The sequence below is a fragment of the Muscardinus avellanarius genome (assembly GCF_963383645.1).
Source record: "Muscardinus avellanarius genome assembly, chromosome: X".
Classification (NCBI taxonomy): domain Eukaryota; kingdom Metazoa; phylum Chordata; class Mammalia; order Rodentia; family Gliridae; genus Muscardinus; species Muscardinus avellanarius.
In genome coordinates, this window is record NC_137792.1 from 130,900,870 (window position 1) to 130,923,498 (window position 22,629).

A 22,629-nucleotide genomic window follows, 5' to 3' on the forward strand; every position below is an offset into this window, starting at 1 on the left:
ATTGGCTCTTCATTATTACTACCAATGGTGGCTGGGGAGAGAGGGAGTTCATGGGCCGCATGAAGTAGAAGAAACAAAAAAGATAATGTCCCTTTTCCTTCCTAAATAGTTATTTAAATGGTATTTTTGAGGTGGGGGTTATGGTTTTGGGTGGTCACATTGCCAACCCAGTTGTGAGTTCTTCTTAGCCATTATAAAATAATAACTGGGAGATTCCGCTGGAATTTGGTACAAGGCAAAAAGACTTATTGCAAAGCGAAAGTAACAGAAAGGGAGAAATGTGATGGAGACCTCGAACTGAGAGATTCTCCTCTTTTGGAAAAATACGGAGTCAGTTTGGGGTTACCTGCCCCTATCGCTTTTTCAGGTGGGTTGCTACATTTGCTTATACAGCATAAAATATAGGTGCCCTTGGCCTGCTTTGTCTGCATCTATGTGAAAGGATCAAGTCTTGTCCTGACGCCTGAGGCCTTCAGCGTCCTATCTTTGTTATCAAATTCATTAATAGACCAGTCGTATTCTTCAGTGTGTTCTTTGTTCTGCCATCACTCTTACTAAGTGAGAGGGATGCTTGGTGTTTCTAATTCTTTAGCTTCTTTGTGGGGTCTGTAACTTTTGGTCTAGGACTTAACTTGTTGCAATGCTAACATGCAACTTCTTTCTGCCCTGAAGTAGGGCAGGCTGTGAAGCAGACAGGGTTTGAAGCAAGCTGCTGCCTGTCTATTTTAACCCTTTAAATGCCTGCTCTGCTTTGACACAGGACATGGTATAAAATTACCCATTTCCGGATCGCTTTCCCTTCCTAAATAGTTCTTTAAAGCTGGGCGTGGTGGCGCACGCTTGTAATCCCAGTACTTGGGAGGCTGAGACAGGGGGATCGCGGTTCGCGGGCAAACTCAGCTACTTAGTGAGGTCCTCTGCAACTCAATGAGACCCTGTTTCAAAATAAAGAATAAAAAGTTGGTCAGGGGGTGTAGCTCAGAAGTCAAATGCCTCTGGGTTCCATCCACAGACCCGCAAAAAAAAAAAAAAAAAAAAATGTTCTTTGGTATTTTTGAGGGACGGGAGTAAAGATAAAAGCTCTGAACAGTTCCTTTCCCGTGGGGGAAGAACAGACTTGAGAAAAGTAACTCCCAGCCCCCAAAGGGCTTCAAGTATGCAAGGCAGGGTAGGAGTCTGAAGCCTCTTCTCGGGCATTTATACCACCTACGACTGCAACCCACCTTGGCTTTCTGGCTCTTGAACCCGCCCTGTACCCTGGAAACAAACCACCCTTTATTCCGTGTTTTGGACGGTCTTAATGAGCATCACGGGCAGGGGTGTACTCCAGGTGGACTTCTTCATCTCCATGGTTCCATCTGACCTCTGTGACGATCTCCCCCCCCCTTAGTCTGGCCACCATGGTATATCCCAGGACCTGGCTGGGAAAACCAAGTGGTCTCACTGACAGTCAGCAGCCAAGGGACACCAGGTCAAGGGCCAGGAAGAGGTGAAGGGCCAGGGCCGGTAGGGATGAGAGGCTTTAAAGCACTTTGTCCCCTCAAATGGGAGTTGCAGGCTCTGTTATCAGGGCACACAGTAACCTTTGTGAAGAACACTTTCCCCCTTGTCCCCGGGTCACAGGCAGATCTTATGCAGCTTCCTCTTCTTTTCTCTTCCACGATTCCAGATAACATCAAGATGCCGAAAATTGAAGAAACTGTGCCCCAGAATGACCCCAGTGAAGCAGAGAGTGAGGCCTCTCAGCCTAAAACACCAGAGCAGAGCCCGGAAGACAAGACCTCTTTAGATAACCACTCTCCAGGTAGGTCTAGAATAATGCTACCACCTCAGTAAGCACTGCTTAATAGCAGTTAGGGCAAAGGAATTGGCAGCCCATGGCCTTAGATGCACTTTAGGGAACAGAGTTTTTGTTTTTCAACCTGGCATTTTTTTTCCTTCCTCATTTTTCTTCTGGTCCTCCTTTGGATTATTCTTTCCTTTTTGCCCACCAGCTTTATATGTACAATATTAAGGCCCTTAATTAGCAAGTAAAATTAAAAGGCTTTGATTCCAGAGAAGGAATCCAACAAAGCCTAATTACCTGTATTTGACATGACTTAAGAGTTGTTTAGTCAGCTTAAAACATGGGAAATAGACAGCATTCTTGTATTTTGATTTTGTAGAGTGTAAGGGTAGATCTACAACAGATCAAAGATAATCCAAATTATCTGATGCTGGAATTGTGTCCTGAATTTTTAGAGGAGTATTTTGTTGACACAAGAACACAGCTGGGGTAAATCTCTTTTTAGTTGTATAATAACGGTCTTTTACGTCAACATTAGGACATGAGGTCATTTCACACCTTGTTAGGCATTTGATGGTTTGGTTTGACTAGTGTAACCTCAAAAGAATTCAAATTGTAATTCGTTCATACCCTCAATGGATTTAGCCAAACATTAATTTGCATGTTTTATTTTATATACCAAATATACCAAGTAATAAATGTAACTATTATGTGTGCTTACTGTGTAATACTGCAACAAGCAGTTTGTATACTAAACTTAAAACATTGATCTCAGCCAGGCCTGGTGGCATACCCTTGTAATCCCAGTACTTGGGAGGCTGAGACAGGAAGATCCAAGTTCGTGGACAGCTTCAGCTACTTAGTGAGGCTCTTCCCAACTCAGTTTATTCATTTATTAACTCAATTTAAAAGACTACTTTTTAGGTTGACTTAATTTTTATAATATTTTAACATGAAGTCATTGTTTTTATGATGGTAGGGTGGGTTTTTTATTTAATTTTAAAAATTAGTGGTGCATATTATATAGAATAGTGGGTTTCATTGTGGCATATTCACACATGCATAATTTGATAAGTTTATCCCCCAATATACTTCTTGCCCTTCCCTTCCTACTCCCTCTGATTCTCTTTGCTACACTAATGGTTTTCTTTCTATATTCATGACATCCATTTTTTTCTTCCTCTGCCTCCCACATATTAGAGATAACATAGAATATTTTTCTTTCTGAGTCTGTTTTATTTTGCTTAACATCATGATCCTCATTTCCATCACTTTACCAGCAAATGGCATAATTTCATTCTTTATGTCCAAATAATACATTTTCTTTATTATTCATGTGTTGATAGACACCAGGGCTGGTTCCATAATTTGACTTGTGAATTCTGTTGGACCAACATGGGTATATATGTGTCTCTAAAGGATGCTGACTTTTCTTTTGGATAAATACCAAAGAGTGGTATATATGGGTCATATGGTAATTCTTTTACCATACCTTCCAACTGATTTCCATAATAGCTGTACTAATTTACATTCCTACCAACAATGTATATTTCTTTCCCCCACGTCTCATTTTATTGTCATTTGTATTCTTTTTGTGTGTGTGTGGGGGGGTACTGGGGAATTCTATCTCTGAGCTACATCCGTTTTAATTTTTGTTTTGAAACAGGCTCTTTTAAGGTTGTCAAGAGTCTTGCTACATTAATGAGGCTGTCCTCTAACCTGTAATCCTCCTTTCTTGGACCTCCCAATTTTTGGGATTACAGGGGTGCTCCACCATAACTGGCTGTCATTTGTCCATTTTTTGTGGTACTGGGGATTGAGCCCAGAGGCATTTTACCTCCAAGCCACACCTCTAGCCTTCTTTTTATTTTTTAGTTTGAAAGAGGGCTTCACTAAATTGTGGAAGGCCTCACTAAGTTGAAGAGATTGGCTTTGAACCTACAATCCTCCTGTTTCAGTCTCTCAAGTACCGGGATTACAAACTTGCAACTCCACACCAGATTCCATCTGTCATTTGGGTTCTTGATGATTACCATTGTAACTAGTGTGAGATGAAATCTCAATGTCATTTTGAGTTGCATTCCTTGATAGCTAAAGAGGATGAACACTTTTTCATATAATTGTTGGCCATTTGTACTTTTAGAGGTGCCTGTTCAGTTCATTTCCCATTTATTAAATGGGTTATTTGTTATTTTAGTGTTGAGTTTTTTGAGCTCTTTATATATTCTGGATAATAATCTTCTGTTGGAAGAGTAGCTAGCAAATATTCTCTCCCATCTGTAGGCTCTCTTCATGCTCTTGTTTTCTTTGATGTGCCCAAGCCTTTTAATTCAATGCCATCCCATTTATAGATTCTTTTATTTACTGAGCTGTAGAGTCTTATTACGGAAGTTACTGCCTACTCCTATTATGATGGAGTGCTGTTCCTAAGTTTTCTTTTAGTAGTTACAAAGTCTATGCTCGGATTCCTAGGTCTTTGGCTTATCTCAAGTTGACTTTCTTGCAGGGTGAGAGAAAAGGACCTAGTTTCATTTTTTTTTTTTTTTGGTAGTACTGGGGTTCCTGGAAACCCTTCTACTGCCAGGCTACACTCCCAGACCTATTTTTTATACATTTTTAAATTTGGAAAAAGGGTCTCTTAAGCCAGTGCGGCTGGCTTCGAACCTGCGCGATCCTCCCATCTCCGCCTCCCAAGCGCAAAGGTTACAAGAGTGCCACCGTGCCTGGTCTCTAGTTTCATTTTTCTACATAAGAATATCTGACTTTCCCAGTACCATTTCTTAAAAATGCTATCATTTTTACAGTGTATGTTTTTGGAATCTTTATTGAGGATCAGATGACTATCTGTGTGGTTTTATTTCTGCTATTCTACTTTATTCCGTTGGTCCACATTACTATTTTTACATCAATACCATGTTGTTCTTTTGTGTGGCACCAGTGATTGAGCCCAGGGGCATTCTACCGATGAGCTACACTGCCAGCCCTATTTTTTAATTCTTTATTTTGAAACTGTGTCTCACTGAGTTGCAGAGGGCCTTGCTAAGTAGCTGAGGCTGGACACAAACCCGGATCCTCCTGTCTCAGCCTCCCAAATGCTGGGATTACAAGCGTGTGTCACCACGCCTGGCTTCCATGTTGTTATTGTTACTATAGCTCTGTAGTATACTTTGAGATTGGATATTGTGATACTTCCAGGATTTCTCTTATTTCTCAGAACTACTTTGCCTTTTATGGCCTTTTGTACTTCTGTATGAATTTTTTTTTTTTTTGGTGGTACTGGGGTTCCTGGAAACCCTTCTATCTCCAGGCTACACTCCAAGGCCTATTTTATCTTTTTATTTGGAAACAGGGTCTCTTAAGCCAGCTAAGGCTGGGTTTTGAACCTACACGATCCTCCTGTCTCCGCCTCCCAAGTGGGGATTACAAGTTTGCCCCAGCACACCTGGCTCTGAATGAATTTTCAGACTGTTCTTTTCAGTTCTGTGAAGCAATGCCACTGGCATTTTGATAGGGATTCCATTGAATCTGTAAATCACTTTTGGTAGTATGCCAATTTTAACTATATTAATGCTGCCTTTTTGAAAACGTAAAAGGCTTTTCCATCTATTGTTCAATTTCTTTCTTCTTCAGTATTCTATAACTTTCATTGTAGTGGCCTTACCTTTCTGTTTCAAGTTATTCCTAGGTAAATTTTGCAATCCATTGTGACTGGATTTTTTCCAGATTACTTTGTCAGTGCATTTATTATTGATACAGAAAATCTACTGATCTTTGTAGATGTATTCTGCTACTTTGCTGAATTTGCTTATCAGCTCTAGAAATCTTACAGAGTTTTTTCTTGGATGTCTAAGTATAGGATTGTATCATCCTGCCTCTCTTGTTTGTATCCTTTTTATGTCCTCTTCTTTAGTTGTTCTGGCTAAAATTTTCAGTAATACATTGAATAGGAGTGATGAAAGTGGACATCTTTGTTTTGTACCTGATTTTAGAGGAAATACTTTCAATTTTTCCCCATTAAGTATAACATTGGCTTTGGGTTTGCTGTAAATAACTTTTCTGATATTGAGGTAAGTCTCTTTTACATCTATTTTACTTAGTGTTCTTATCATGAATGGTTACTGAATTTTCTCAAAGGCTTTTTCTGCATCTCTTGAGATGATCATGTGATTTTGTCCTTAATTTCATTTATGTGGTAAACTACATTTTTGACCTGTGTGTATGTTGAACCAATATTGCATTCCTATAATGAAACCAACATGGTCATGGCATTTAATCTTCTTACAGCGCTTTTGAATATGAATTGCTAATATTCTTATTAAGGGTTTTTACATCTATGTTCATCAGGGATATTGGTCTATAGCTTTCATTCCTTGCTATGTCCTATTCTGGCTTTAGTATCAGGGTGATACTGGTTTTATTGAATGAATGTAGGAGAGTTCCCTCCTCCTATTTCATGGAATAATTTGAGAAGCATTGACATTAGTTCTTTAAATGTCCTGTTGCATTTAGCTAAGAATCCATCTGGTGTTGAGATTTTTTTTTTTTGTTGGAAGGCTTACTGCTTCAAGCTCATTGCTTGTTCTTGATATGTTTATGTTTTTTTGTTTTTTGTTTTTTTTTGTTTTCTGGTGGTACTGGGGTTCCTGGAAACCCTTCTCCAGGCTACACTCCCAGACCTATTTTATATTTTATTTGGAAACAGGGTCTCTTAATCCAGCGAGGCTGGCTTCGAACCTGCGCAATCCTCCTGTCTCCGCCTCCCAAACGCGAGGATTTCAAGCGTGTGCCTCCATGCCCGGCCTAGGTGTTTTATATCTTCTTGGTTCAATTTCAGTAGGTCATATCTATCTAGAAATATGTCAGATTCTTCTTGATATTCCTATTTATTAGAATATATGTTTTAAAAATTGTCACTAGTGATTTTCTAAGTTTCTGAACTGTCTTTGGTGATATCTACTTTTTCATCTGTAATTTTTAATTTGGGTTTTCTCTCTCCTTCTTTGGTTAGTTTGGCTAAGGCTTTATCTATCCTGTCTATGTTTTCAAAGGACCCACTCTGATATATTAATCCTTTTTCAATTTTAAGTCTCTATTTTATTAGTTTTGGCTCTGTTTTTAATCATTTCCTGTCCTTACCAGTTTGGGAATTAGTTTGTCCTTGTTTTTATTGAGCCCCTAGACATCTGAGGAACTAGGACCAGGATTATCTCTAAGGAGACTTTAGCTGTCATCATGTGGGTAGCCTCAGGGGTAGAAAAAATAGTAGGGACCAAATAACTTTTTTATTTTATAAAATAGTATGTAGTCATTGTTTTTTGCTATGTCTTTTTTATTGTTTTGACATTGGAAGTGGAATATTTTGAAATCATATCACTTGCTGCTTTTTATAAGCTAACTTCTCATACCTAATTTCTCTGAGCGTTTCTAGTGCTCTTGAAAGGCAAAAAGTTCAGAAAAATCTCAAATACTGGAGTGATCAAGTGAATCTCTGTTAACTTTGATCAATGAATCTAGATTTGAAGGCCTTCCTTACTTGTCTGAATGAATCTCTGAGCAAAATAAAAATTCTAATTTGTGTGTATTACCTTTTAATGACTTGTTATTTTTCCTAGAGAACCAACCTGAATTACTTGAAACTAATCTAATTGAATCAGTTAATGGAGTTTCCAACCTGAGCATTGCTCATGAAATTGTGGTAAACCAAGATTTCTACATGGAAGAGAAGGTTTTATCTCCAGAGAGGTATGGACTATTTTTCCTGTTTTACTCTTCCTGGCATATATACACAACACAAATGACTTTATATCACATTAAAAGAATTTTATTAATTTAATGTTTGAGTATGTCAACTAAAACAGCCAAATCATCAGTGTATTGGCTTTTAAAAGGGTCAAAGTAGCAAATTTAAGTATGTGATGAACCGATACAATTATTGTCAAAATGTTTACTTTAGGCTTCCACTTAATAAAATACAGAGAAAATTTCAGATCGTGGAGCTCCCAGAAGTTACTCCTTTAATTGTTTAGAGATTAAACAAGTGTGAATGAGCAGATTATTTTCTAACTGTATTGCCCACTCATCATGGAATAGGAGATTTCAGGGAACATTTCTACTTTATAATTGGTTTACTAAAGAGTCAATGAATCAGAATCAGAACCCACTGATAGATACCTCTAAAATTAGGTTTCAGTTTGGTTCCTTTTAACTTTATTGATATTTCAATACATAAACAAGAGTCACTCAGAAAGGAGTAATTAAATATCACTAGACTATTATTAATAGCTAAGTGAAGCCGGGTGTGGTGGTACATGCCTATAATCCAAGTAGAGATTGAGACAGGATTATAGCTTCAAGGCCAGCCTCAACAATTTAGTGAGACTCTCAGCAACCTAATGAGACTCATTTCAAAATCAAAAATAAAATGGGACTGAGGGTGTAGCCCAGAGATAGAATTTCCCTGAGTTAAATCCCTAGTACCACACACAAAAAAGGGTTAAATGGATAATTTTATTTTAAGAATCTAGCTGCCTGGGATAGATCAGAGAATATTTTCCTGATAACATTAGAGTTGAGTCTTAGAGTATAAATTGGTGGTTTTTAGGTGGTCTAGGAGGCAGAGGACTCTTTTGGAAATGTCCTTTTAGAGACATGCAATAGTAGGAAGCAATTATGTTTTCAGTCTAAGTAGATTGTTAATGTTAGAGCACAGGTCGTAGGAGAGGTGGCAAAATAGGGTCAAGAAAGATCTTAGAGAGCATCTATCTTGTGGGTGATAGGGAGCTCCTGCAAGACTTTCAACGAGCATGCATCATGGCCACGTTTATATTTGGAGAAGTCATTGATTTTAGCAAGGCTCTAAGGCATCATGGGGGTAACGCTTGTGGGGGCAGGGTGGCCATTTAGTAGACTATTGCAGTAGTTCAGACAGGAGATGATGTCAGGTGGGGTTGAATTCTAGAGATACATAGGAAGCACAATCTCTGGAATTTGGGGACCACGTAAGTAAAAAAGATGAGGGGAAGCAAATTAAAAAGAACTCTAATTCATACCAGATAAGAGTTGCAAATTAAGTGGATATGTTAAGGAAAAATTCTGACTTTGTTTCATGTATTTTTGTATCATTTATAATATTTTTGTAATGGGGACTGAACCTGGGGTCTTGAACCTCTGAGTTAGATCTCCAGGCTCATTTTATTTTTTGGGGGTTTGAAACCAGGTCTCACTAAGTTGCTGAGGCTGGCCTCAAACCTGCAAACCTCCCATCTCAGCCTCCCAAGTACTGTGAATATAGGTGTGAGTCACCATGACCAGCTCATTTGTAATATTTTTTTTTGTGTGTGTGTGGTACTGGGGTTCCTGGAAGCCCTTCTATCTCCGGGCTACACTCCCAAACCTATTTTATACTTTTTTATTTTTTAGAAACAGGGCCTCTAATAAGCCAGCATGGCTGGCTTCAAACCTGCACAATCCTCCTGTCTCCACCTCCCAAGTGCAGGGATTACAAGCATGTGCCACCACGCCCGGCTTTCATTTGTATTTTTTAAAACAAACAAACAAACAAACAAAAAATGCTCTTTTGCTTCCAAAGTATGTTTTTAGAGAAAAAATGCTCAGCTTTCTGATATGCTGGAGTGAATACAAATGAGGAACAGATTTGAAGGGGGAAGATAATGAGCTCCATGTTGGGCTTGCTGAGCTTGAAGTGTCTGAAAGACCTTCAGTGTTACCGGTAAAACATACTCTTCCCTATGTTTCAAGCCTAAAAGAAAAAGATCATCTAGTTCAAAGGGATACGTATGGGGAAAGAGAAAATAAGTCATACACCTAAGCTATATGCAGGACCAGAACTTGGGGTTCCAGCCCTAGTTCGTGGTTCTTCCTATTGCAGGGAGAGGGCCTCTCTGGAAACTTGAGGTGCCTTTCTGAGAGGATTTGACCAGTGCTTTTTGTTTGTTTGTTTTTTGGTGGTACCGGGGTTCCTGGAAACGCTTCTACCCCCGGGATACACTCCCAGACCTATTTTATATATTTTTTTAAAATTTGGAAACAGGGTCTCTTAAGCCAGCGTGCCTGGCTTCGAACCTGCGTGATCCTCCTATCTTTGCCTCCCAAGCGCGGGGATTACAGGCTTGCGCCACCACACCCGGCGACCAGTGCTTTTGAATCTGAGGCTAACTGGAGTTTATTCAGTCCTTCTCAAGCCTAAACACAGCTCCCTTGGCCTGTTAGTTTAATGGGGTCTTATGATTTTAAGTGCTGTTTGGAAGATTATAATACTATATTAGTTCTCTAGGCAAAGAGAAATTTGCTCATTTAATGTTCTTAATAGTCTGGAAAGCAAGTTTGTGGAGACAATGTACAATGCTTTTTGGGACCATCTGAGAGAGCAGCTATCAAGTACACCTCCTGATTTTACGTGTGCTCTTGAACTTCTAAAAAAAGTGAAGGAGGTGAGTAATTATCCTTACATTAGTTGATGTGAAGTTCCTGGGCATAGTAGACTTTCAGTATGCGAATGGCTGCTAATATCTTAAGTAGCATAACTTTTGAATAAAGAGTATGCAGTGGCTTCTATTTAATTTTCATGAAAAGAAGCTTGACAGGATATTGCTATAACAATACCATATACCATTCAACTAAATAAATTTTTACTGAACCCTTACTAAATTTTATGTGTTTCAGAAGTACAGAGATGAATACAAAAGCCTTTGCTTGTAAGGAACTTGTACTGTTGTCAAAAGGCTTTCCCATGTGACCTTAAAGTATCATTTGTTTATTCCATCCTTGCCCTTTGGAGTCAAATAACCTATAAATGTCCTTATACTTCATTAAAATACCTTGTCACTTGTGGTGGTATTCTTGTTTTTATTCATCTCATTTTCATCTTTCCCTAAACATAATTACTACTATAAATGATGCCAGTGAAGCCTTGAATTGTAATTGCTCCCTAAACAGAGAAATAATAGTCATAAGAAATTTAGAGATTTACTTCCCTGACCCCCAAGAAACATGGTCTTGAGTGCTTTGGCCTAAGATTTTTGTGTGTGTGCTTTGAAAAGAGAGAAGTATTCTAAACAAAATTTGGCTTCTTTGATTTCCTTTTATGGGAAGATCTTGCTGTCACTACTGTTACCACGCCAGGACCGTCTAAGAAATGAGATCGAAGAAGCTTTGGACATGGATCTCCTTAAGCAAGAGACAGAGCATGGGGCCCTGAATGTTCCTCATCTCTCTAACTATATTATCAATTTGATGGCCTTGCTATGTGCACCTGTTCGAGATGAGGCAGTGAAAAAATTAGAGAGCATAACAGATCCAGTGCAATTACTAAGGTGAGAATATAGATATTCTATCTTAGTCTAGTTTCTGTTGCTAGTCACATAGTACCACAGACTGGGTAACTTTTAGGGGGAAACAACTTATTTTGGCTCATATTCTGGAGGTCCAGGTGATGGCCATCTTGCTTGCAGAGGCTCAAAGTGCTGCAGGTTACCACATGGTGAGTGACAGAATACACGTGTGTGTTACTCTCTTCTTATAGACACACTATTATTCAATCCTGGGGGCTCCTCTACGATGACGTTATATAATTTTAATTATTTCCCAAAGACCTTACAATAAGCACCAAGTTTTTACCCTCAGTCTCTCACAGCGTGGATTAAAGTTCGACACGAGTTTCTAAGGGGAAGTCACAATCAAACCATAGTATGCGCCGTCCCTGAAATCTTCCTCACACACCACGATATGGCTCCTGTCTATTCCGCTCTCTGTATTGAAGACCTGGATAACTCCTCTTTTGTCCTGGACTGTTGAGTTATTGTCCAAAGACAGCCTTTCATGGCTTCTTTGATGATCTTTAGATGATTAGGCCCTATTTATGACATGACAACCTAAAATTATACTGTTAAAGCTAAAGTATAATAATTCATTTATAGATTTACTTTCCTAGATATTCCCCTATTTGTCCAACCCAAATTCTATGAGGGAATAGAAATGAAGATCGTCCTTGTTTTACAGCTAGAAGAACAAAGATTCAGAAAAGTATAATTGTTTTTCCAGTGAATTAGAAATTCAATCACTCACATTTCATCTACCTACAGAGAGTTATTAGCATGTTGGGTGATTTTCCCTTCCATTGGCTACACTTTTTCTAAGATGACAGAATGACTTCAGTGCAAAGAACTCTAATCTGATAGTTAAAAGGTTAGGATATGTATCAGTTCTAAGCCCTGCCACCAATTCACTCTGTGCTTTTGGGTCCCTAGCCAGTGCCTTCATTTGTGCTTGAATTCATTTTATGCTGCTATAACAGAATATCTGAGATTGGGTAATTTTTAAAGAGATTTATTTTTTACAGTGCTAGAAACTAGGAAGTCTAAGATTGAGGGGCCACATCTGCTGAGGGAATTCTTTCTGTGTCTTGTGGCCAGAAGAGCAAGAAATCAAATTCACAGGCTCAAGCCCTTTTATAATCAGTATTTATCCATTCATGAGGGTGAAGCACTCATGACCTATTCACCTTCCATTAGGCACCACCTTCAAACACTGTTCCATTGGGAGTTGTTTCAAACACATGTTTTTTTTTTTAAATTGGTGCATTGTAGTCATGCATCTTAAAGGGGTACAAGATGGTAGAGGCATACATGCACACATGACTCATTTAGCCCTTCCCAAATTCCCACTCCATTCCCTCCCCCTGCCTCCTCATGTTTGGCTTAGTCAAACACATGTTTTTTGAGTCACAGATTCAAAATATAACATTCCAACCCTGGCTTTTAAAATTCATGTCTTCACTTGCAAAATACATTCATTCCCTCCTGATAGCCTCATAGTCTGCATTTGTTTCAGTACCGATGCAAAAGTCCTATGTCTAGAGTTTCATCTAAATCCTATATGGATGAGACTCACTGCACAATTCTTTCTGAGGCCAATACATTTACAGTTGTGAGACTCTGAAATTAAGCAGGTTATCTACTTCCAAAATGCAGTGGCAGGTACAGGATACACATTCCTATTCCAAAATGGAGAAATCGGCAAGAAAGAGGGAGCGACCAGTCCCAAGAAAGTTCCAAAGCCAAGAAGGAGAACACTATTATATGTTAAGAATAATATCCTTTGACTCCACGTCTCACATCTGGGTACACTAGGGCAGGGGTTGAGCTCCCAAGGCATAGGGCAGTCCCACCTCCCACAACTTGATTGGTCTCAGCAGCTCATGAGTTTGCATCTTATGCTTACAGCTCTCCCAGGCTAACAGTATGCACTGGTAGCCCTACAGTTTGGGGGGCTTGGAAGCCACACACTCTTGCAGCACCCCTAGGCATTGCTGTAATGAGGACTCCACCCCTGTATGAGTTTCTGTCTGGGCTCCAGGACATCTTTTTTCGAATGGTACTTACTGGGGATTGAACTCAGGAGCATTCTACCTCTGAATGACACCCCTAGCCATATTACTTTTATTTTGAAACAGTGTCTCATTAAGGTTGCTAAGAGACCCACTACTTGCTGAGCCTAGCCTTGAATCTGTGATCCTCCTTTCTCAGCCTCAGCCTCCCAAGTACTGGGAGTACAGGTGTGAGCCATCTTTTGAAATCTAGGCAGAGGCTGTCATGGCCTCACAGCCCACACTTTCTGTATTCCTGACAATACCACATGGATGCTGCCAGACTTTTCACTTCTGCCCTTCAATCTGGCAGCCTGAGTTGCATCTGGACCAGCCTGAGTCATATATGGGCCTATTTGAGCCCACAGCTATGGTGGCCAAGGGGTGCCACACTGAAATTCAGGGAGAAGAGTCACAGGGCAGCTCTGGGCAGCAAATGCTGTGATGCTATGGGATCATCTTTATAAACTTTACACTCAAGGCCTTGGTTTACATTGAGTATCTCTCTTCTCTCCCCTCTCTCCCCTCCTCTCTTGTACTAAGGATTGATTAAACTCAGAGGTATTCTTCTGAGGATTTCACTATTTCAAAATAAAATAAGTTGCTGAGGCTGGCCCTGGCTCTGAACCTGGAATCTCTTGTCTAAGCTTCCCCAGTTCTGGGGTTACAGGAGTGTGCCGCCATGCCCGGCTAAGATTAGTAGGGATGGCTGAATTTCATCTTTAAATTATTTGTCTTCTTTCACTTTTTACTATGTGTGGTTTGAAGTAGCCCCTCAACTCCTTCAATATTTTGCTTAGAAACTTCTTTTGCCAGATATAACAGTTTATTGCTCTTAGAATCTGTTATACATAAAACCCTCGGGCATGAACACAATTCATCCCAATTCTTTGCCAATTTATAACAAGGATCACCATTATGCTTGTTTTCAATAACGCATCCCAAGTTTCCATCTGAGACTTCATTGGAATGTCCTTTATTATCCATATTTCTTTTTTATGGTTTATTATATTTATTTATTTTTTTACTTTTTTATTTTTTATTGGTACATTGTAATCATATATCACATTGGAATACAAGACTTGAGAGGATATACAAGCACACATCATCCAATTAGCCCTCATCCAGCCCCCATCCCATTCCCTCCCCCTCCCTCGATCCTATGCTTGTTTGGTGATTAACTTTGATACATTTGTTTATGTACCTCCTGCGTTTTAAAGAGGCTCCATCCCCCCCTATTCCATACCCTCTGATTGGTCACCTTAGTTGCTTCACTATAGGGTCCTTTCTATAGCTAGACCTCTTCCTGTTGCCCCTTTCCTCCTAGTTTTTGATGATTAGGGGAAGCATCTGGTTTTTATTTTCTGTGATATTTCTCTGTGCATGCCGCGTTGCAAGTACCGATCCCACTCTTGACGGCCCCAGTAGTGGCCTGGCTACCCGGTGGACTGATCTAGACCTTGCTGGCTCAAGCAGTGGCCTTGCCTCATGGGAGGCCCCGATTCTGGTCTCGCTGGCCTCCACACCGGCCTAACACCTCAGCTGGCTCCGATCCCGGCCTCAGAGGCCCCAGCAGCGGCCTTGCCTCACGGCAGGCTCGATGCCGGCCATTGGCCCCAGCACCTGCCTAACCCCTCGGCAGGCTCCGATCCCGGCCTCAGAGGCCCCAGCACCGGCCTTGCCTCATGGCAGGCTCCGATGACGGCTTCGCTGGCCCCAGCACTGGCCTAACCCCTCAGCAGGCTCCGAACTGGCCTCGGAGGCCTCAAGTAGTGGCCTTGCCTCAGGGAAGGCTCCTATGCCTGCCATTGGCCCCAGCACCGGCCTAACCCCTCGGCAGGCTCTTATCTCGGCCTCGGAGGCCCCAGAACCGGCCTTGCCTCACGGAAGGCTCCAATGCAGGCCGCTGGTCCTGGCACCAGCCTGACCCCTTGGCAGGCTCCAATCCCAGCTTCGGAGGCCCCAGTAGCGGCCTTGCCTCATGGCAGGCTCTGATGCCGGCCATTGACCCCGGCACTGGCCTAACCCCTCGGCAGGCTCTTATCCTGGCCTCGGAGACCCCAGCACCAGCCTTGCCTCACAGGAGGCTCCGATGCCGGCTACTGGCCCTGGCACTGGCCTAACCCCTCGTCAGGCTCCGATCCTGGTCTCGGAGGCCCCAGCACTGGCCTTGCCTCACGGTGAGCTCCGATCCCGGCCACGCTGGCCCTGGCACTGGCCTAACCCCTTGGCAGGCTCCAATCCCGGCCTCGGAGGCCTCAATAGCGGCCTTGCCTCACGGAAGGCTCCAATGCAGGCCGCTGGTCCTGGCACCGGCCTAACCCCTCAGCAGGCTCTTATCCTGGCCTCGGAGGCCCCAGCACCGGCCTTGCCTCACGGCAGGTTCCAATGCCTGCCTCGCTGGCCCCAGCACCAGCCTAACCCCTTGGCAGGCTCCGATCCTGGCCTCGGAGGCCTCAGTAGCGGCCTTGCCTCACGGAAGGCTCTGATACCGGCCGCTGGCCCCGGCACCGGCCTAACCCCTCTGCAGGCTCCGATCCTATCCTTGGAGGCCCTAACATCGGCCTTGCCTCACAGCAGGCTCCGATCCCGGCCACGCTGGCCCTGGCACCGGCCTAACCCCTCGGCAGGCTCCGATCCCGGCCTCGGAGGACCCAGCACCCGCTTTGCCTCACGGCAGGCTCCGATGATGGCCTTGCTGGCCCCAGCACTGGTCTAACACCTCGGCAGGCTCCGATCCTGTACTCGGAGGCCTCAGTAGCGGCCTTGCCTCACCGAAGGCTCTGATGCCGGCCTATTATCCATATTTCTACCAATATTCTAATCCTGATAACAACCACTTAGGTAATGTCTAAGAAGTTCAGATTTTCACTGTAGTTCTTCTGAGCCCTCACCAGAATCACCCATAGTGATTCATACTAGCAATACAGGCTTTTGCTGGCCGGTTCCTTCAAACTTTCAGTCCCTTCCTATTACTTAGTTCCAAAGCTACCTCCACTTTTTTTTCAGCTCTTTGTTACAGCATGAGCCCTAACCCTCAGTACCAATTTTCTGTCTCAGTTTATTTTGTTTTGCTATAACAAAATAACTGAAACTGGGTAATTGTAAAGAACAGATACTTGTTCCTTAAAGTTCTGGAGGCTGAGAAATATAAGTGATGGTACTACACATAGTAAAGGCCTTCTTGCTGCATTATAACATGATGGAAGGCTTCAATCACATAGCCAAAGAGAGCAAGAGTAAATGCACAGCCTCAAGTTCTTTTATAATTGCATTAATCTATTCATGAGAGTAAAGACATCATGACCTAAACACTTCAATCAAGCCCTACCTCAATGCACTGCTGCATTGGGGATTGAGTTGCTGACAGATACTTTTTAGAAAATTATGAATTTCAGTTGGCTTGTTGTTTTAAAGGATCCATTTAACTATAAATACTGTGATTTTATAATTCCTTGCTTGAATTCTACCATCAAAACTAAATTTCCTTTCATAATATAAATGTTACGTTTCTTCTTATGACAGGAGCATCTTTCATGTTCTGAGTCTGATGAAAATGGACATGGTAAACTATACTATCCAGAGCCTTCGTCCCTATCTGCAGGAGCATTCTGTCCAATATGAACGAGCTAAATTCCAGGAACTTCTTGACAAGCAGCCCAGTATGTTTAAAATTTAAGATAAAGAGAGGGGGAAATTTGATCTTGGGGTCTGCTTTCTTGTGGTGATTTTCTATTTTTAAAGTAGAAAATTTCCTCCTTAGGTAAGGGGTAGGGGGAATAATTCTTTAAGACAGGAAGATCTATAAAATCACTTCTTTAATCAATAAGATTATATCTCAAAGCCTTAGTCTTCACATCTTGAAGTTTGAAAATGGTTATTCCTTTCTTTGTCAGATCTCCTTGATTACACCACAAAATGGCTAACCAAAGCAGCCACAGACCTCACTACACCATTTCCAAGTTCTCCTGACTCTCCTAGCTCCTCCTCCAGCATGATATGTTTCTCTACTGATCAAGAATCAAATAACTTAGAGCTTCCCAGTCTCACAATGGTGCTATACCAGGGCTACCTGAATCTCCTTCTCTGGGATAGTGGGAATGAAGACTTCCCTGAGGTAGGAATAAGTGTTGGGTCTTTATCTCATTATTCTGTATTCACCTGCTTCTGTTAGAACCTTCCTTTTCTGATAGCCTGTTCTTTTTTGCCTCACCAGACACTGCTGATGGACAGAATCCGGCTCCGGGAGATGGAATCCAAATTGCACCACTTAAATATTCTAGCTTCAGTCTTGCTAGTGGCGAGAAGTTTCTCTGGTAGTGTTTTATTCGGCTCGTCTGAATTTGTGGATAAACTTAAATGCATAACTAAAGCCCAGACGGAGGAATTTTCCTCCAGGTACATTTCATAGATCTTTCTTCTTTTTTTTGGGGGGGTACTGGGTGTTGAACCCAGGAGTGTTCTATTTCTGAGATACACCCTCAGCTCTATTTAATTTTTTTTATTTTTGAAATGGGGTCTCACTAATTTGCTAAGCAGCTCAATAAGTTGCTGAGACTGACTTCGAACCTACAATCCTTTTGTCTCATCCTCTCAAGTATTGGGATTAGAGAGTGGAAGATCCTGTTTTAAAATAATAAAAATATATATGAGGGTTTAGCTTGGAGGTAGTATGTCCCTGGGTTCAATCCCAGGTACTTCCCCAAACACACAAATTTAAGTAAGGGTTACAGCACTACAGAATATTGACTGCTTCTGAGAATGAAACCAAATCCTTGTCCCATATATCTTGTTTCCTTTGGAATTGGCATGAGGTACTGCATGCATGAATTAGTTGGTACATTGATGGTAACATATTATTTCATCTGCCGACTGGCTTGTGCTATCTATTGGGATGGGGAATTAGAATTCTTCCTTAAGTGGATCTAGGTTCTAAGACAGGGATTTCTGGATTTTGCCCCAGTGACAGGGACACTCTATTTTCATCCTCTAGGCCTGAAGAAGCAATGGAGAGAGTGAGTGAGCAGGTGTCTCAGGAAATTCATCAAGGCCTTACAAACCTGGGACTCGCCACTTTGAGCAGTGAAAGCAAAGCATCTCTCACTGGCCAACTTCGGAAGATTGCCAAGAAAGGGAACTGTATTCGTAGCATCATTGGTAAGAGCCTGTGTGGTAGTGGTGGGGAAGAATGGCAATACTATGTGGGGATGGCAGGTAGACTGCTCTGGAAGTGAGTTACTGAACCAGTTCTGATGAAACATCACGATTATTTGGGAGGTATTTTAGCTTTAGCCCCCTTACCTATAATGTGCAGGGTGGAAATAAACCTCTTTCAGTTTGAAGAATGTATATATGGTTTTTAGGTGGATCTGTACTCATGATATATAGCTCAAAGGCATAGGATACTGTCTTACCAACTCTATGACATTATCCCGAATGTTCTCTAAATATAGTCCAAGATCTATGTTGGAAAACCTGCCTCTATTCTATGCTTTAATCTACCCTGTGGGCCCCTACTGCCCTCCATGGGCTTGATACTGAGTCAGGCTACATAATGTGTTACATAATGGAATGGAAGCAGTTAACTTATCCAGCTTGCTTTTTTTTTTTGAGTGTGTGTGGTCCTGGGGGTGGAACCCAGAGGCTTTCTAACTCCCGACTACACTCCCAGACCTATTTTATACTCTATTTGAAAACAGGGTCTCACTAAGTTGCTCAGAGCCTCACTCAGTAGCTGAGGCTGGCTTCAAACCTGTGTGATCCTCCTGTCTCAGCCTCCCAAGTGCGGGGATTACAAGCGTGCACCACCAGGCCCAGCTCTAGCTTGCTTTTAACTTCAGCACTTTACCATAGTCTACTTTGGGTATGTGGGTTTGTAAATCGGCTTTAACATGTATCCCTAGAATTTAAGGTATAATGTCTATAATCCTTTTGTTAGATCAGATGCACACTAGGATCTCACTTATAGATGCATAAAGTAATCTTATGAATAGCCCAAAATTACCTTATTTTGGTAATGAATAGCTCATTACCTTCTTTTGGTGCTGGGGATCAAAGCCTAGGCAATTGATCTATCACTGGGCTATACTCTTCAGCCCTAACTCAACATATTTTGATCATGCAGTATTTTTCAAAGCCTGGTGGCATTCCTTCCTCCAGAACAGAGCTTACAAAAATCTCCTTTATATGGTCTATTCAAATGACTGGGTAGGTCAGTTTATAACTCAGTTAAGAATCACTGAGGTCCTATGATCTCTTACCTCTGTGGTCCCATGGTAAGCCCAGCTCTTCCACTCACTGGAACATAGCGGACTCCTGTGGATTTCCTCTAAAGCCTCTCCATTCCCCTTTTCATTGTTTTTCTCTGCTCATAGGTCAGCGGATCCACTTATTTCTTAAGTGCTGCTTGATTCGTGGCATGCAGGCAGCGCTGCTCGACTTCCCTGGAGGCCTTCTTTTCATTGAGGAGGAGTTAGCAGAATTGGGCTGGAAGTTTGTCTCTCTCATGCATCACAACCAGCAGGTATTTAGCCCATTCTATGCTGATATCCTGAACAATGTCATCTTTCCAGCCCAAGCCCAAAAATCAGAAGTAGAGCCTATCTAATCATTCTGGACACCAATCATGGCAACAGGAAACCTGAAGAGAGGGTTCAGCATGTTCCCGAGATGACATCACCTGTGGCCAGTAAATGAGGCAGCCCTTTTCTTCACTATAGCCAGGACACAGCTGTAGGAGTCAAGCACATAAGCACCATTTGACCCAACCCCATTCATTAATAAATTCTGAGCTGCAAGAAAACCTCAGTTCTTTCTGTGTTGTAGCTATAGCTCGATGTCATGTTTTCATTCCCGAACTAGCTAAGAAACCAGTGGTCCCTTAGTTTTCCCTCTACTGGCAAATCATTCTTCAGTATGTTGGCTTGCGCAGGCATCAAGGGAATCAGGTGCTAGCATATTTTCAGTGGACAATCATTTCCCTGAGGGCTATGAGAACTCTGTGTGGGTTTATCCAGAGAGAGCATAGGGCTTCGGGAAGTCAGAGATTAACAGATTACGAGATGATGTAGAATCACATTTCCGTTACCAAATTTCCCTTTAAAATAAAAAGAGAAGTAAAACTCCCATCTCCTCTTCTGGCATATGGTTTGAACTGGGGAAAGCTGGGCCTGGTGGCACATGCTTGTAATCCCAGCCTTCGGGAGGCCGAGACTGGAGGATCGCAGTTCGCAGACAGCCTCAGCTACTTAGTGAGTCCCTCTGCAGCTCAGTGAGACCTGGTTTCAAAATAAAAAATTAAAAAATAGGGCAGAGGGTGTAGCTCAGAGGTCAAATGCCCCTGGGTTCCATCCCCAGACCTGCAAAAGAAAAAAAAAAGAATGAGGAGTGGATGCAAATCACCATTGTCTACTAACATGCATTCAGATGAAGACAGATCTGAGCCTCCATGAAACTTCACTCAAGCGAGAGTATGGTTCTGGCTAGAGTCTCTGATAATTATACCAAACCCAAGCAGTTATGTCAGTGAACGACTTGTATCAAGTTAATTCCTGATCCTCTTCTGTAAAGGAATGAGTTTTTTGTTTCCACATCTCTAGGCTTAGAACACTCCACTTTTGACAAATGATATGAGTGTTCAAGCCTGAGGTAGCCACCATGCTTTTCCCAACTCTTAGTTTGGGATTCCAACTGCCAGATTATCATCATCAGTTCAGTTATCATCACAAAGGACAAATGTACTATGTTCAAAAGAACCTGGGTCCAGGCATGGTGGCACAGGACTATAATCCTGGTGTTTGAGAGACTGAGACAGGAGGATCGCAGGTTTGCAGCCAACCTCAGCAACTGGGTAAGACTCTCAGCAACTTAGCAAGACTCTTTCAAAATTTAAAAAGAAAGGGCTGTGGATGTAGCTCTGAGGTAGAATGTGCCCCTGGGTTCAATCCCCAGTACAAAAAAAAAGGAAAAGAAAATTTTCTGCATTTGTAGAGATTCATTGTATCCTCATGAAAAGTGAAGTAGAACAATAGCATAGGAAATCAGGAAAAATAGACTTGGATTTGAGTTTACTTAGAATGAACAGAGGAAAGCAGGATTTCACTTATGGCCATTGTTAAAAATAGAGTTATGATAAAGGTGATTCTTGTGAAGGCTCAGCACGGAGACCTGTAGAAAAAGTTTATATTATCTCAGATAATACATAAATGATTATAAAATTTGGCTAGGAATGTGGATAATAAATATGCTTATGATGATACCTCAATATTATTGTGTGCTGGATGAGATGAGATTCTGTAACAGAAATCTTGGATGCATGCTGGTGTGGTGACTCATGCCTGTGATCCTAGTACTTGGATGGCTGAGACAGGGGGATCACAGGTTCAAGATAAGCCTCAACAACTTACCAAGACTCTCAACTAATGAGACCCTGTTTCAAAGCCAAACATTATAAAGGGCTGGGGGTATAGCTCAGAGGTAGAATGCCTCTGGATCCAATCCCCAGGACTCACCCATACACAAAGTAATCTGACATGCAGTTTTCTACTACTGTGTGGTAAGTAGAACTTGAAAGCAACAGACAAGATATTAGCTAAGGAAATTTTCAGGAAAATTGTGGAAGATTTAACCTGGTCTTCCCTTGCTATTTGCAATAAAATATGAGAGACAAAAAAAGATGACAAAGTTTTTGAGAATTTTACTCTAGGAGAAGTTCTCACAACCTGGACTAAAATAAGATAACCAATGGGACAGAATGAAGGACAAATGGCAGTGAAGGCAGAGCCACAGAGGACACATACATAAAGAACGTTGTCACCACCATGGAGGGCTGCTGGTCTGAGTCTCTGTCTCAGAATGCCAGTCAGGTGGGCCAGCCTCCCCAGTGGGTCCCAAAGTGTGGGGCTGTCTCCCTGAAGGTTACAGAAAACAACAGTGGGCCTGAGTAGTTTTCTCCTGCTGGGTTGTGCAGTTGCCCTAGGCAACCCACTTAAACCTTCCATTTCCTTCCTTTTGTAAAGGAAATGTTTTTCCTAAGTCTCATCCACCATTGTATTCTAGAAGTAGGAGACTTCACTTCCCTCCCCCCAAAAATTTGATGTCTACACAGAGAGGAACAATACTGCAGACTGGACCTTACCCAGAGTCTAACCCTTATTGACTTGGATCATTTAGAGGATGAGATGGGTAACTTCTTTGGTTTGGTTCTATTTAGGTGAGATTTGGAACATGGGGTTAATGTGGGATACTTTAAAGACTTTCCAGGAAGGGTCATGGGATGTAGTGAATGTATTTTGCTAATGGTAAGCATGTAAATATTAAGGGTTCAGAAGAAGTGTGTAATTGGTTAATAGTATCCTCTTGTGTCCCCTCTGTATAGTAGAATGTGATTACAGACTTCTATTAATGAGACTTAAAAAATAAAAACCTAAGAAGCTCCCAAACTTCATCTCAGAGAAACAAT

At 41.7% G+C, this 22,629-nt stretch overlaps 1 protein-coding gene across 1 annotated transcript; it reads left to right on the top strand.

The window, feature by feature from the left end:
• Positions 1-1,680: 1,680 nt before the first annotated feature.
• Positions 1,681-19,776, top strand: LOC308279275 (T-complex protein 11-like X-linked protein 1; the record flags this gene model as incomplete). Its single annotated transcript, XM_080719294.1, has 9 exons — positions 1,681-1,804; positions 7,399-7,528; positions 10,116-10,236; positions 10,898-11,118; positions 16,695-16,831; positions 17,066-17,286; positions 17,386-17,567; positions 18,163-18,326; positions 19,544-19,776. The coding sequence occupies 9 exons, from the start codon at positions 1,681-1,683 to the stop codon at positions 19,774-19,776; spliced, it is 1,533 nt and encodes a 510-aa protein (XP_080575420.1).
• Positions 19,777-22,629: the final 2,853 nt, after the last annotated feature.